The 15,167-nt window shown below is 52.0% G+C and overlaps 1 protein-coding gene across 8 annotated transcripts in view; it reads right to left on the bottom strand.

Moving 5' to 3' along the window:
- The window catches only part of SEPTIN8 (septin 8), a 37,963-nt gene extending 22,796 nt beyond the window's left edge, over positions 1-15,167 (bottom strand). For all 8 annotated transcript variants that reach the window (XM_085519143.1, XM_085519144.1, XM_085519145.1 and 5 more), the window contains exons 1-2: positions 15,082-15,167; positions 1,806-1,920 (exon numbers count right to left, since the gene is read on the bottom strand). In XM_085519143.1, coding sequence (XP_085375269.1) covers positions 1,806-1,920; positions 15,082-15,111 — 145 coding nt within the window. In that variant the 5' untranslated portion in view covers positions 15,112-15,167. The remainder of the gene's footprint in view (positions 1-1,805; positions 1,921-15,081) is intronic.

The raw sequence follows: 15,167 nt of genomic DNA, 5'->3' as shown, positions 1-15,167 counted from the left end.
CAGTGTGTCAAAGGACTAAAGCCCATTCTGCTGTAACTTTTTTTCCCTCCATCCACGCAGCAGCTGCACCAAAAGCAGTTCTGCAGCTCTCCCCTCTGAAGGCACAGCTCTGCCCTTAGCTGGCAGCGCTGGGCTTGTCCCACTGCCTGCTCACTATTCTGCCAGGGGAAATCTGGGCCCTGTCAGATGATAAAGTTTAGAAACAATGTGGATTGGATCACCCGGGGAAAAGCATGCTGCACATTCAAACCAGAAGGCAGAGGCTCATGTGCATACTGATTTTATCATACAGCCTGCAAGTTCCAGACAGAAAAACAGCCTTCTTTGGTGGGAAGCTGGCTAAAGAAACACATCAGGGGGCAGCAGGTGGAAATCTTCATTTAGAGCACAAAGGAAGCACTACACGAGCTCTCAGTGAGGTCATCTCTGTTTGGTGACACCTGTGCAGCAAACAGCACCAGCTGAACTAGGGGAAATAACAGCACAGGTATGGGAGTCCATGCATACAGATAACCCCAGCAGCACTACAGCTGTATTATGGAGCAGGAGGTGCTGCTCTGCTCAGAAGAGCTCTGGCTGCACAAGGAGATGTTGCAACCCAGCCCAGAGATGGTGTCTGCAACTCAGCTGGTTTCACCTCACATGACTTCTGATTACCAGAGTTTCTCCTTATAATTTCTGTTTCTCTCAAGGCTGCCCTACTGCCCCATGATTCTCTATGCCAGACCAGCCAAGGAGTAAGTGAATCATGAAAGCCAAAGCAGGACAGTGTTATCAGAGGCCACGTTCCACGCTGAATCTTCACTACACACATCAGCAGAGCGTGGTGTTGGAAGACCAAAGTAGGATATCTTCATCTTTCCAACAGCAGAAACGTTTCTGCAGAGTCAAACATCTGAGATGAATATGGGGAGAGCTTTTAGGGGCAAATGGGGATGACTGAGAAACTCAGCAGAGATGGAGAAGTTCCTGAAGAACAAGTAGAGGCCAGATGAGCAGAAGATTCCCATCTGTAAGCCTCATTTCCAGCAGCCATCAAAGGAAACCTGGCATGCATGACAAACCCAGCTCCAGCCCAGAGTATTTGGCTCACGACTGACCATGAACCAGAAGGACTTTGAACCGCTGCTCCAGGTAACCGTATGAGACTGACCTTTTCCAGACTGACCCACAAGGGGCCCTATTTAAGCTCCTCATTCTTGAAACACAGCCCTATTGGCCAGGAGAGCACAGGCAGATTTCCAAGGATACAGCCCTCTGTGCCCTACTTGCTCTGCAGGCAGCCCATCAGGCTGCACCTTCAGCACACACAACTGCTATTTCTGCTCCCACTCTCTCTGGGCTCCTAGAAAAGCTCTCATGATTGAAGCAGCTCATTTCTAGCACTCTGATATCAGCACGACCTGATAAATCACAAAAATACCAAAACTAAAAAAAAACACAAGAGCATAACAAGGTTATTTTTAAGTCTACTTCTTGCACCTTCTCACAGTCCTCAAGATATATACATTAGAAACCACAAAGACCATTCCCCCTATCCCTTTCCTAGCACAGAGGTGGTCACCTTTCAAGCCCCTTGATTCACTCAGCCCCAAGCAGGAGGGTGAGGAGGATGGGTGTTGTCTTGGGGGGGATGGAATGTAGTTGTTTGGTTGCTCGTTTTGTGGGAAATGGGTTGCTGTTCTTTCAAAGCCAGGCATCTCTGACGCGCTCAAGCTGCGTTCCCAGCAGGACTCATACGGAAACACGGTCCCAACCCCATCGCCACCTATTCCACCCCCATCTGCTTGCAGGACTGTGCTCACCCACACAGAGGATGTTGAAGCTGAAGCCCTGTGTGACAGACTTGCTGACCAGCTGATCCGGGAGACTGTCAAAGCCAACATGGCCCCCAAGGGAGAGGTTCCTCTTCTCTTCATTCTGGGAGGGAGAAAACAGACAGATGAGCAGAGCTGCGGAGAAGCAACAGGTCAGAGAGCCAAGTAGCAGCCACCTCCTGGGGCACCGCAGAACCACTGCTCAGAGCCCAGCACTGCCACATCACTTGAGGATCTGTGTGCCTCATCTCAAACCAATAGCAGAAAAAAGACAGACAACAGTCCAAATGGGGAACTGGCTCAGAGAGAGCTAAGCTCCAGGCTACAAAGCAAGGAAACTCTAGCATGAATTCCAACTGCATGCAGCTGGGAAAGGTTAACAAAGGAAAACCCATTATGTGCATTTTATCCCTCATTTTTCCTCCCCCATTTTATTTCCTCAACTCCTCCAGCACTGAAGCCAGGCAGATAAGCTCTGTGTTCTCCCCAAGCACTCGATCTGTTTCCCTTGCTGTGCCATGAGCAGCGTGGTTTTGTTTGCTCACGCTTCCAGCCCGGTCAGGATGAGGAACCCTCTCGCTTTACCATCTGTGACCACGCAGTTTCCACTGTTTCTCTGCAGTTCCCGTTCCTGCCTCCCCCATACACACGTTGTTCTTCCTTCTGTCTCCTCCCTCCCCCGGAGGGGGACAAAGCTGGTCACCTGTACAGGAAGTGCTGCTTAGAAATAAAGGCAATAAATGGCCACGGATCATCTGGCAGGGTCCAAGACTCCTCCACAGCAAAGCCACAGATGGCCCATGTGCAAAGCACTACAGAACTAAACCAGTTCTGTTTTCAACACTGCTGCCCAGCAATGGGCACCATGTGGGCCATGGAGCAAACCCACCTCAGGTGACACGGGGGGGTTGTACACCTGCTGTATGGAAAGGCAGAGCAGGTCCAGAAGAGAGGAGCTAAGAGAAGGTCCCTCCATTCCTAACGGCTAACAGGAGAGTTCAGATATGCAGAAATAATTCATCACAGTGCCAACCTTCTGCCCAACTCAGTAATAGTGCCTGAACCCAGTGACCATGCTACTATCTGCAGCCTCTAAAGCACTCTTCTCCTCCCCTGAAGAAGCAAAGATACGTGCATCAGGCCATGACTCATTCACTCTCGGTTTCTTTAGTATATAGGTCTGTTTGTTCTAAGTCATCAGCACTCAGTGAAAGATGGGGATGGAAGAACCATCCAACCCCCACACCTCAGCTTCAACAGCCCAGCACCTCATCCAGGAGGCTGCAGAGTGCCCGGAGAAGAAGCTGAACTGGCACTGAATGAATTCAAGCAGTGACTCGATGAGCCTCGTGCACCCCTCTGCTCTACAACATCATTTCTTTAAAACAAACAACACAAACAACCCACAGTAAACCATGAACCTTTCAACTGCAACTCGACTCAAAGCCTCCCTCAGTGCCGCCTTTGGGAGAACAAAGCAACATTCTCTGCTTTGTAAAATACACCATTTATATCACAAGGACTGCTTGCAAACAGCTGAAGCAGCAGCTACACCTCACCTTCTGACTCTCTGCTGCCCACTGGTTTGCCATCAGCTCACTGTGACTCGGGGACATTGCTCCCTTTGGGTTCCCTGGATAGAACCACAGAGGACTTAAGTTGGGCTCCTGCAATCAGTGCTGTTTAATCCCACTGGGATCAATGGTGCTCTCGAACCAAGCAGAAACAGCAATTGTTTCAACCCTTCCCATGGGAGAGGCTGCACCAATGAAGGCTCCAAGATGGCCAATCGTTTAATGCTAAGTGAATTAAAAAAGGGCTGCGTAGATGCAGAAACCTGCAGGTTGTGCTTCCCTCTATTCATCTGTCACAATGCAATGACAACAAAGCTCCAACCAACAGCTCTGCAAGAGGGGTGCTGATAACGGAGTGGGCCCTCAGCTTGTGGGACAGACACCAGGCCACGTTCAGTGAGGCAGCTGCAGGAACTGGGAGCAGATGTGCTGGGAAAGGGCTCTGAGATATTTCTTCCCTTTCAAGGAGACGGTCCTGGTGCAGCATAAGAACCCCCAGACCCAGCGATGGTAGAGCTGGAGTCCCTTCAGGTCTCACCCACCCTCCCAGCTCTGGCTGCTCCCAGCCCCACTCTACTCAGCCACCCTACATGGTGCCAAACCCCAGCTGCCATCACCACAATGTGCTGACAAGCAAAAAAAAACATTCCCACACAGTCGGTGAGTTTTGTTCCTTTTTGGTTTAGATAATAAACAAACCAAGCAAACAAAAAGCACAAAGCAGAAGCCTGGGATGGTGCTTTGGAAAGGAAATAAATGGAGCTGCTGATGGCTACGGTTGGGCTCGGAGGAGGTTTCCAGGCAACAGGCAGCACCGCTGCCTGGGTTTAAAATAGGCTCCAGAGAGGAGGGGAGACATTGAGAACTCAGTCATGCTTCAGACAGAGAGAAAAGTGCATCTGAGCAGGGCTGTCTGCTCCTCTGGTCAGCAGTTGGTTACAGGACAAAAATACTCTTCCCCCAAACTGCTCATCATCTCCCAGCATCCCCAAGCCAACAAGCCAAACTTTGTGGAAGTATTTTTGTCTGTGACCTTGAAGTGCAGTTTGCTTTTCCTTCTGTAAGCAGTGATAATAACCTGGATGGGCTCCAAAATGCTGCTGATACCAAAGCACAGAGACCATTGGCTCTGCACACAGCACGCTCAGCTCCATCCCAGCTCCAGGGCAGCCCTGCTGTTGGCACAGCAACTGCTGCAACGCAGTCAGTAAGAGCAGGGGAAAACAGTAATGATAATAGTAACTAAAGATTCTCTTCATTTTATTCTTCCCCTCCAATCCATCATCTACAGGTGTTTGACAGCCTCAGGAATGCAAGCAGTTTCCCTGAGAAGTCCAACTCCTTTGCAGCTCCATCCTGCATCCATTCTTGCAATACACACACAAACAGCACCTAGGGGCACTTCCATGATGGGAACAGTGGCCATCCCAGAGGGAATCGATCCCCAGCTCTGGTCCAACAACATCACAGGATGCTCTATTGCCACTGGACAGGCAGCGGCTGTGCTTCACCATGCATCTCAGAAATCAAAAGCAAACATCAAATCACAGCACTTGGAGCCTGCTGTACAGCACCAGGCACATCTAGCCCTGCTGGAGGACACATGACCCACTAGTCCACTCCTGCAGCTGCACCAGGGAACTGAAAGCAGCATTTCAAACCCACATTGGCTTCCTAAGCCCATCCACAGCACAGTCCCACAGCAGGAACAAGGCAGCTGCCCACAAACCACTTCCTTGGAAGATAATGTCATTTGCCTTCTTATTGCGAGGGAGACAGAAAAGGCAGTGGAGAAACACAATCACAGAGACTGAGATCTCTGATTCTAAATCCAGGTCCCTATAAAGAGTCACTACAGTACCCACATGCCAATTAGAAGAAACAAGGATTAAGGAAACACGAGGAGCCGGAGCACGAGCTACAGCAGCAACCGAGGCGCCTACAATCCTTTAAAAATAGAAAAAAACTGATTTTGGCTCTTCTGCTTTCCAGCCTCTTCTTGCTTCACCTCCCAATTTGCATCAGTTTCAATTTGCATCATTACATGGTCCAATGGCTGCTCCCAGGAGAAGCGGCTTCTGCCTGTGCAACCCACGGGGATGGCACCAGTGAGCTCAGCCTTCCATGCACTGCCCTCATCCTCCTTGCTGCTGTGCTGGGAGCAGTATGAACTGACTGGGACTGGGCTCTGAAAGACCATTCTGACACCAACTGCTCAAAAAATGAAACAGTCTTGACATGAAACACGCTTGTGTTCTCTGCTTGAGACAAAGCTGACTCCCTCACTGCAGCAGGCACAGCAGCGTATGGACAATATGTGAACTGCTCTGGTAAAAACCAAGAGTGAAACACCCCCCCAGAAAAATCACAGTGCTGCTTCTCAGCCAAACCCTGACCTGAGTGCAGAGTCCTGGCTTCAGGCTGCAACAGATGAGGTAACACAGCACTTTCCTGTGCTGACGGTGCCTTTGTCCCTTTCCAAGGCCCAACTAAACACAAGAAAGACAAACAGATGACATCTTCCAAGGCAAAGCAGCAAACGCCTTTCTTCTTGTAAGCAACATTGGCTGCCACCCAAGCAATGAGCTCCAGCCCAGGGACAGCCAGGAAGCAGCTTGTTGGGCTGCAGGCAGAGCCGCAGCCACTGGGGGAATGTTTCATGTCCCGGGAGCTCACAGCCAGCAGGATTTCACGTTCCTCTCTCCTTGAGCTTTTTCCATTCACATTTTGCCCATGTGTGTACTTACAAATCAGTCAGAGGCAACAATCTCTGCACATTATTTTCCATAGTGCTTTGGTTCCCACTTCTGGGCACACCCCACAGGGGGCACCTGATCATCACCTCCAGCCAGGCTGACATCTGGAACTTAAATAGCCCCAAACCCTGCAGGACCCCAGGCACAGCCAGGCATCCCTACCCCTCCCCCGACTCCACCAGCTCTGCAGCACTAGATACAGCCATGGGCAGACAGGAGTCACGGAGCAGCGCACGAGGCACCCTGCAATTTACAATCAAATCAAAATGCAAAGAGATGGCAGTGCTAGCAGACAGATTGCAGCTCCCCGATGGGAATGACTCAGATCAAGGAGAGGAAGAGCATGGATGCAGCAGTCAGCGCTGCAGGAGTCCACCCTGCACCCAGCACAGCCGGGGATAGCTGGTAGGCACAGTGCAGTGCCTTTGGTTTCCTGCTTCCTAGTCCACAACGCACAACAGGGCGTGAAACACATGGATTAACACAAATACCAATGGGGTTTATGAAATGCTCTTCCCTTGTTTCCTCAGTGGAAATGCATGGAACCAGGAAATTATCCAGCTGTGACACAGGGAGCCTCAGTTACAGCTGAGCTGAGGGAGGGCTGAGCGAGACGTGGCTGCTTATCAAACCCACATGGCTGCTGGCCCCACACACTGCCATGCTGGCACCTGAGCGCTGAGGGCCCCAGCAGCACTGCACAGCAGGGCCAGGTGGTGATGAAGACACACCTCACTGCAAAGTCCTGCTCACACACACTGCTGCTCTACCCCCATTTCACAAGGAAACTGAGTCACAGAGCACTTAAGCACCTGCCCTGAGCCTTGTGGGCAAACGTCAGATGCCAAATTCAGCTGCTCTGTCCCAGCAGGCACTCCCTGGGACATGGCCCAGTTTCTGGATCAGTGCTGACAGCGATGACAAATCAGGTTTTCTGAAGCTCCCCCTCATCTCTGGACACTCCCAATGACAGACACTTAACATCTGCAAGGGACCAGCAGCCAGCACACAGTCAAGCAGGAAGAACTCAGAGATGTTCCTTTTGCCCAGCTCAAGGATGCTGGTGTGGGCAGAGGGCTCAGGTAGGCGTCCTGCAGTGCTGGAGATGGAAGGAAGCACACTTTCAGCCTGAGCTAATCGTGGGAGACCTCAGCATCACTTCAGCTGAAGTCCTTGCACTGAAATGCCACCTAATCTCAAGCAGATTTGCTGAGTGCAAGCACATACTCAAGCCAGAACATTCCCAGTTAATCTTAAGCATTGCTTAAAATTCCAGATCCTTACTGCTTTGTAAGAAGCTGGGCAGGGCTGGGGAAAGAAAAACAGTAAGAGAACTTTAAACGTGGGGTTTATGCCGATTTACTGCTTCTCTCAGAACAGCTGTCGGCTTCACTTTCTCTGCTACCTCTCACTGGTCCATTCTGCTGGTCAGACAGGATGCAGCTCAGACAGCGTGAGCCGAGTCTTTGCAGGGAAGGCAGAAGTGTTTTCCTTGCTGTGGCATGGCAGCCCTAAGAGCCATCCACCGCAATGCTGTGATGCCCAGCACTCCAGCAACGGCTGGGACAACCCCAGTGGCCCTCAGTTCTACCTCTTTTCCATCACACTATATGCTGGACCACGCCTGAGCCATCCCTCCCTGGATGGAGAATTGCAGCCAGACACCTCCAGCTGCTGCAGGCTTCCCACTGCTCCCAGCCCACGCTGAAGTCTACCCCAGTGAAAAGCTCACACTGGAAAATAAAAGAAAACAACCAGCAGTTGCCAGCTCCCCTTTAAACCGCTCTGCAAAGAATGCCAAGAATTTTCCCAGACACTCCAGCCTTTATTCACACTCCTCCCAGCTGTGCTCCAGGCAGGCAAAACTTTGCAGGAGAAGTAGAGATGGAGTCACCACCAAGATGTGTCAAACAGAAACGAAAGCATGCTCAGCATCACGGAGACAGAAGACACAAAACTGAGCTTCTCCCCTTCAGAGCTGAAGGTTACGTTGCCTGAAGTGACGTTTTCTTTGAATGGTTTTGGTCCCATTCTTAAGAGAGATTCAAAAAACCCAAGAGCAGCGAGGGCATGGAGAGCAGCCACACTTGGCATCAGGGAAAAGCAAAACAAAGAAATACCCACAAATAAAGCACAACAGCAAGGCACGGTGGTGCTTCACAGCACGCCCTGTGCCCCAACATCTCCCAGGGAAGCTCTGTGGCTCTGCACAGCATTGGGCAGGTAACTGCTTTCTGCTCACTGCAGCAGCCAACAGCTGAGCTGTAGCACAGCCTCACAGCCTGCCTTCCTCCGAGAGGTAAAATAAGAATCCCACACATCTTGAACAGAAACGAGCTGGCATGGGCCTAAAACATCACTCCCTGCTGATTTCCAGAGCTGAGACTGAAGGGAGCGCAGCGCTTCTCATCTTCCTTGCACAACACACACTAAGATGATACATTCCCAACCTGTGAATTCAACATCAGTTCTAATGTGCTGCAAACAAACAGGCTGCTTCTGGCTCTAACTTCCCTCAGAGCTTTTCCTGCTAAAAACTAAATTCCACATGTTTCCTTTTCATAATCTGTTCTTTTATCATTTCCCCGAGACTGTAGTGAAGTTTTACTAATTAATTGTGAGGTCTTTCTTCATTAAGAGAGGATTAACACACGTTTTGTCCCTGTCACGTAAGTCCTGGATGGGAGTTTACAATGAAGCAAAACAGGATTTGCCGGGCATTATGTACACAGTGTTTTGCAAACACGAACACTGCCTGGAGAACGAGGAGAGTCAGTTACAACAGTGACGACGGCGGGACCAAAAATGAGAGACATTTCCTCCAAAATGACCTTAAAGGATGAGAAAGTTCAGCTTTTCAGCAGCCTGAGAATTCCATCCCCCAAGAGCTATTCAAAACCAAGAGAGCCGAGTCCAGGACACAAACACAGCTTTCCCTTCACTCTGTTTACAAAGAACCCCATGGCAGGCAAACAAGCACACACCAACCTCCCCCAGCCCCGCTCCTTCCCAAGGTTATTCACCCACAGTGTGCTCAGCCTTCCAATGCAATGGAACTGCTCAGTCAAACGAGGCCAGCAGAACACTGAGCTCACCCCTTATCTAGCATGGGACTTTCCCAAGCTCACCCCAGGCAGCAGATGCACCCTCAGCTCCCACTCAATCATCTGAATTCCCCCATCCTGGGACGGGAGGAGGACATCCTTCCTGGTCCCAGCTGGGCACATGCAAACACGTATGGGACAATGCCAAGAAATGGAACCTACCTGCAAGGAGTGGCACGGGAAGGGGTTGGGGCTGTTTAAAAGATGCGTTAATAAGGAAAGAAGGCTCTGGATCCCCACCATGTAATTACCCAGCCATGCTGGATATCAGCCACCAAAACTATTTGTTTTAGTTACCACTTAAAATAAACACGTCGAATTCCCACATACGTTTCCAGAATGTATTGCCCATAAAAACCATTCCTTATATTGTTAGACAAGAGAACAGAGATATTCTAGTGGGAACCCAAGAGTTCTGGGCATTGATGCAAGCTTTCTTCCAGCTGCCTCATGCAAACACCCTACAGCATTTCCACAAGCAGTTCACCCCTGGATAGGGCTCTTAGTGGCAGTGCCTGGCAGAGAAGTTTCCCAGATATGGCCATCAGCTGAACCAGTCATCACCATAACGAGCTGACTCCTAGATACCCCATTTACACATGCCTCCAGAAGGCATCAGAGCATACTAGCACATGATGCCTTTAACTGGAAGACTCTATGATGGAAAAATAAAATGAAACGTATAGCAAAGGATAAGCTGAAAGGACTCTGGCGTTTCTGAAACGATGGCACAAACCTCTACCCACCACCACAGGCCAGAACAGACAGGGAAGGAAAGAGTTCCTGGGAGGCCCAGCTCTGGCAGCCCTTCCTTGGGCAATGCTCTTACCATGACAGAGCTGACCAACAGCTTCAAATCAGATTAGGATCCAAGGCCCAGAGCAGCTTGCTGTGAGCAGGGTATGGACGAGGGACCAGAGATTCCCCTCTGACCCGAGCAGCTCTGTGCCTGCAGCAGTGCGCACTGCTTAGCACAGCACAGCTCGGCAGCTCCATGTGCCACTGCACAGTGGTTTGATTTCCAGTATGAGATCTGGGAACACACTCTGCACCAACCCCCAGCTCCAGGCATGCCCGTGCAGCCCGCTGCAGGCAGGCAGATCTCCTCCTGCAGAGCTCCAGGCCACGTGGAAGCCGAGGGCTGCATCCTGCCCCCAGTTACAGCAGGAACCGGCCGGAATGCTCCTTGCCTGGGGAGAGCTCTGCAGACATTCCCCACGTGTTTCCCTGCACACGTCATGCAGAGGTGGCACGGGCTCAGCACAGCACCTCACACAGCAGCCAGGAGGATGGAACAGCACAGAGAGCTCAGCAGAAATGCAGCACAGGCTGCAGCCCCGCAGCTCCCTGCCATCATCTGGTTCTGAAACCGCATGAGGCAAAGAGAGCACGAGCTTTCCATTTCTGGCCCTGAGGCAGGGTGCTCCATGGGAACCTCTCTCCAGCTGTTTGACATCTCTGGAATTTCATGTGTGTGGGAGACGGACTCTTTTTGGCTTCACAAAGGAATCTGGACATCTAAATGCAGTGGAGTCTCCAAAGCCCCGACCCCACGCTCTGCCCACAGGTCAGAGGGGATGGCTGGGGATGAAGCACACAGCTCCCATTGCTGCAGCCCTCTGGATGCTGTCACACCATTTCAGAGCTGACCCCCTGCCTGGATCCACCTCTGCATGCAGAGCTCGCACGCCAGAGGTGAGGCTCTGGGAGCAAAGTCTGAGCTAGACGGGACCGAGGAAAAGCCCTGGACTCCAGGATTCTTCTTCTCACTTCAGCTGCTCTGGGAGCTGAATGGAGCTCCCCTATCCATCCACTGCCTTGACATCTGCAATCCTCAAATAACTGAATGCCAAGCTTCAGGTACAAACCCAGAGCTCACAGCATGCACACGTGTGGAGAAGGTGAGGAACAGGTAGGCTGTATATGTATACAGCCCCTCCCCCCCATCAAAACTAAGCATTGGACAGGGCAACAATACTCATAAATACTGCAACTAATCCAAACCAAGCAGGGCACCCCTCCTGCCCACAGCCACAATGTGCCCAGGACACGTTCCAGATACACACCCCCACCTGCACCTCCCATTGCACAACCCTGGAGAGGCCGATTCAGCATCACAGCATTTCTTCCCCTCCCAACCTCCGAGCCAGAGGAGCAGGAGGAGGAGGAGGAGGGAGACGAGCACAGCAGCAGCTCCTGCAGACATCTGAGGGCACTGCATGGGCAGGGACAGCAGGGGCACCCGGAGACGGGGCTGCATCTCTCACCGCAGCTGGCGACAGCGCTGGCATTCTCCTACAGAAGGCAGCATTTAGGGAGCTTTTGGCCTTCCAGTAACACTGGGGACAGGCTGACAGCTGCCACCACAGCACTGACAGCCAGTCCTGACGCCGTGCCGGCCTCCTGAAAGAGTTATTCTTCAGGCTTCATTTGTTTTGCCGACGCAGAGGGCACACACAGCTCCAGCATCTGCCAGCTCACGTCCTTCCACCCACCACCTCGGCGCTCGCTGTGATTACGAGCGGGTAGGAGCAGCTCCGGAGCTCCCACGCAGAACAACACGTTGCATCTCTTTTGCAAGAGGATGAGATGCTCTTGGATTCGCCAACAGCACCACAGCGGGGTAGGAAAAACATACAAAAAAGCTTTTTTCTGGGCAACATTTGTTCCCAGCGCATACATTCCAAATAAGTGTTTAACTGCAGCGGACTGTGGTCTGGTAAATCGGTCCTGTGGTTGAAACAGTCAGAGCTGGTTTCCTGCATGAGGACAGGCAGCCATCCCCAGGACGGACTGCAGGAGAGGAGAGGCAGCTACCAATATGTGTGCTCCCATGCAACAGCTCTTCCCATCTTCCTTCCCAAAGCAGCAGAATGGCTGCCAGGGCACAGAGGGACAGGGGCTTCCTGGGGCACATCGTTAGCAGCTCCAAGAAAAAGCTGCCACTTCTGTGCAGCTCTGCATGGGGGATCACCTGAATGAACCATTCCAAATGAAAACTCATCATGAAGCTTAAAAGAAAGACACCCACGGAACACAACCCAGGAAAGTCTGACCCCAGAACTCCCAAATACTGGCTCTGATTGGGCAAATAACAACATGGGGGGAAGGAGGGGGATGTTCAAGTCCATGCAGACCCCAGTTTCCATTGTAATTGAGTGATGGAAATATCTTCCTTGAGCATTTGATCGTAAGCCTATGTTTAGGATCAGCTGTCATATGGCCTCCGGCAACTGCACTGCCATAGCCACAGCACACAGAGCTGTCCTCAGCCCACTCCTTCCATGGGCAAAGGTACGTAATGCTGACCCTCACACACAGGAGGTTTCAGCCATGCAGGCAGCAGGAAAAACATGAGGTTACAGAAAACAGCAGCAGCAACGCATCAAATTTACCACAATTCAGGCAGCTATAGCAGGAACAGGCACAGTGCAATACACTGTCCTATAGCACAGCTCACACACAGTGTGCACACCCAGAACTCTCTTCACTGAGCACTAATGCCCACAGAGCCCTTCTCCACACTCAGAGCTACAGTGGGCACACAAACCAATCAGCTGTGACACTCCCACAACTTAAAGTGTAACGCTAAGTCCTTATTCTCGACCCAAAGTGAAGGCTGAGTGCATCCGCCCATCCTCACATACACACAGCTCAGTCTCAAGCCCAAGGAACAGCCTCTGCACCTCCATGAGATGCTTAATTCAGACCTCAGAGACAGCATTTCAGAAAGCTGAAGAGTTTTGCTTGAAAAAAGAGAAAGTAACACATTTGGTGGTAGCAAAAGCTCCACTGAAGCAAAGCCATCTACCAGCCTGGGTCTCACATCTCATCCCATTTACTCTCCCACGCATCTCCCTTTCCTTCACATCTCCTTTCAGCTTTGCCAGCTTCCTCCATAGCTTCTGGATCTCCCTGCTGAATTTCAAGCACATTCTGCCTTCTGCTCTCCATACCTTTACTAAAACCATCAGCATCCACGCCAGCACTGCGACACATGGCGGTTAATGGTCCTGAATGGGGAAGCTCTGACGATGAAGTGTTTCACAACTGACCCAAACTCCCATATACAGAGCCCAGATTACATAAAGTCATTGCTTTCTGTTCAAAGTGAGCTGTCAGTGAACCTGAGTGTGGCTGAGACAACATCCCCAGCTGCTCTCCAGCTTTCTTTCTGTACCATACAGCACAGCAGGTGCTCAGCACCACTCCTGCAGCCCAGGTCCCCAGCAGGGAGGTGGTGTGGCACATTCCCAGGGCAGCCCAGCCAACCTCATACAAACTCAGCATTGACTAAAACAAAGGCACAACATCCACAAAAACAAAGGCTGACTTGAGCTCAGCTGGTGTGATCCTGCAGCTCAGAGCCCAGCTTCCTTTCATTTGCTTTTATTGGTCATTTCCAACAGCTGCACTTCAAGGGAACTGCACTGCGATGGGGCAGAGGCGCTCAGGAGGACTGTGCAAGGGGAGTTTTCTGAACACATTACCCAAACCTAAGGATCACTGCATTCCAGGAGGTCACTGACAGCTGGACAGTTAAAAATAGCCTCACCAACCCAAAGAACAGGAGTTATTGTTAAAAAAGCCTCTGGAGGCGGTTTTGATATACATTACTTCCCCCCGCAGGTACAAACAGCTGGTGAAAATAAATATCATCACTTCTTCTTGGCAGTAGCAAATCATTCCCATTCAAAATTCCACTCAGGAAACTGAGGTACAGAGTGACACCCAGAAAGCTCTGAAGACCACTGAGCAAACACCTGGAACATCCCCACCGGGAGGTGCCACGACTCTGCTGGGGGAGCAGCAAAGCCAGAACGTGCACTGAGGATGGAGGGAGCAGAGCGAGCAGGGCAGCACTCAGCCCTGCAGCACACTGACAGGAGACGCTGCTCAACCACCGTGCTGTGCCACAGCCCTGGATCCGGACCAGCGAGCCCAAAGGCAAAGAGCAGCCAAGGAACCCATGGGCTGAAGGACCCCTGCCACCCCCCCAAGCCCATCTTTGCTCCTGTACACAGACTTCCCCTAATGGAGTTGGGTGCTGAATTGACGCTGCAGTTCAGCCATCTCACTCTGCTCCAGTGGGAGCCAAACGCATTTGGGAACTTTTATTTAAGAAAAACAACAACAACAAAAGCAAGGAACAGCACATGGACGTAAGCACACCGAGCACCCAAGTACCCACACCAAAGACTCCAAAATTAAACTGGCTCGCTCCCAGGCTCGGCAGCATTCCGGGCTCTGTAACACCCAGGAAAAGCCGAGCAGCACCAGCTGGCACAGCGAGGCGGCCTTACGGGTATTTATACACCGAACTAACGCAGCCCCGCTCCGCGCTGTGCTGCCGGAGCTCTGCACCAGCCGCATTCCCTGCCCCAGACAGGAGCTCACAACGCGCTGCACCCGGCGCGAGTTTCGGGTCAGCTCCGCTCCTGCAAATTCAATCCTGAGATGGAAACTTCGGGGCCGGGAGGAGCGCAGCAGCTGGAGGCTGTTGGCAAGCAGCAGCAATAGAGGGAAGGGCGGCAGGGCCGTGCCCGGGCAGCACGCCGGGGATCCGGGAACCGCCGCTGCTCCCACTGATTCAGCAGCATCGCGCTCAGCAGCCCTCGCTTCGGAAAAGGGGTTTTTATAGCTATAAACGCTCCAAGAAGCACCGCCGGGATGCGGAGCTCATCCAGCAGCAAGCACAGCCCGCCGCGCTGATGCGGGCAGCCCGCGTCCCACCGCCGTTACACAACGCCGGGCAGCGCTCCTCGCCCCGCACCGCGTCCTCGCACCGAGGACCCCGGAGCCGCCCGTCCCGTCCCGTCCCGCTCCTCACCGAGAAGCGCTCCAGGTCGGTGGCGGCCATGGCCGGAGCTGAGCGCAGCGCGGGGCTCTGCCCGCCCCGAGTGACTGCGGCTGAAT

Source organism: Coturnix japonica, chromosome 18 (genome assembly GCF_054131305.1).
Source record: "Coturnix japonica strain WE chromosome 18, WE-NBRP24, whole genome shotgun sequence".
Lineage (NCBI taxonomy): Eukaryota > Metazoa > Chordata > Aves > Galliformes > Phasianidae > Coturnix > Coturnix japonica.
This window is presented reverse-complemented; position numbering and strand designations above follow the sequence as displayed.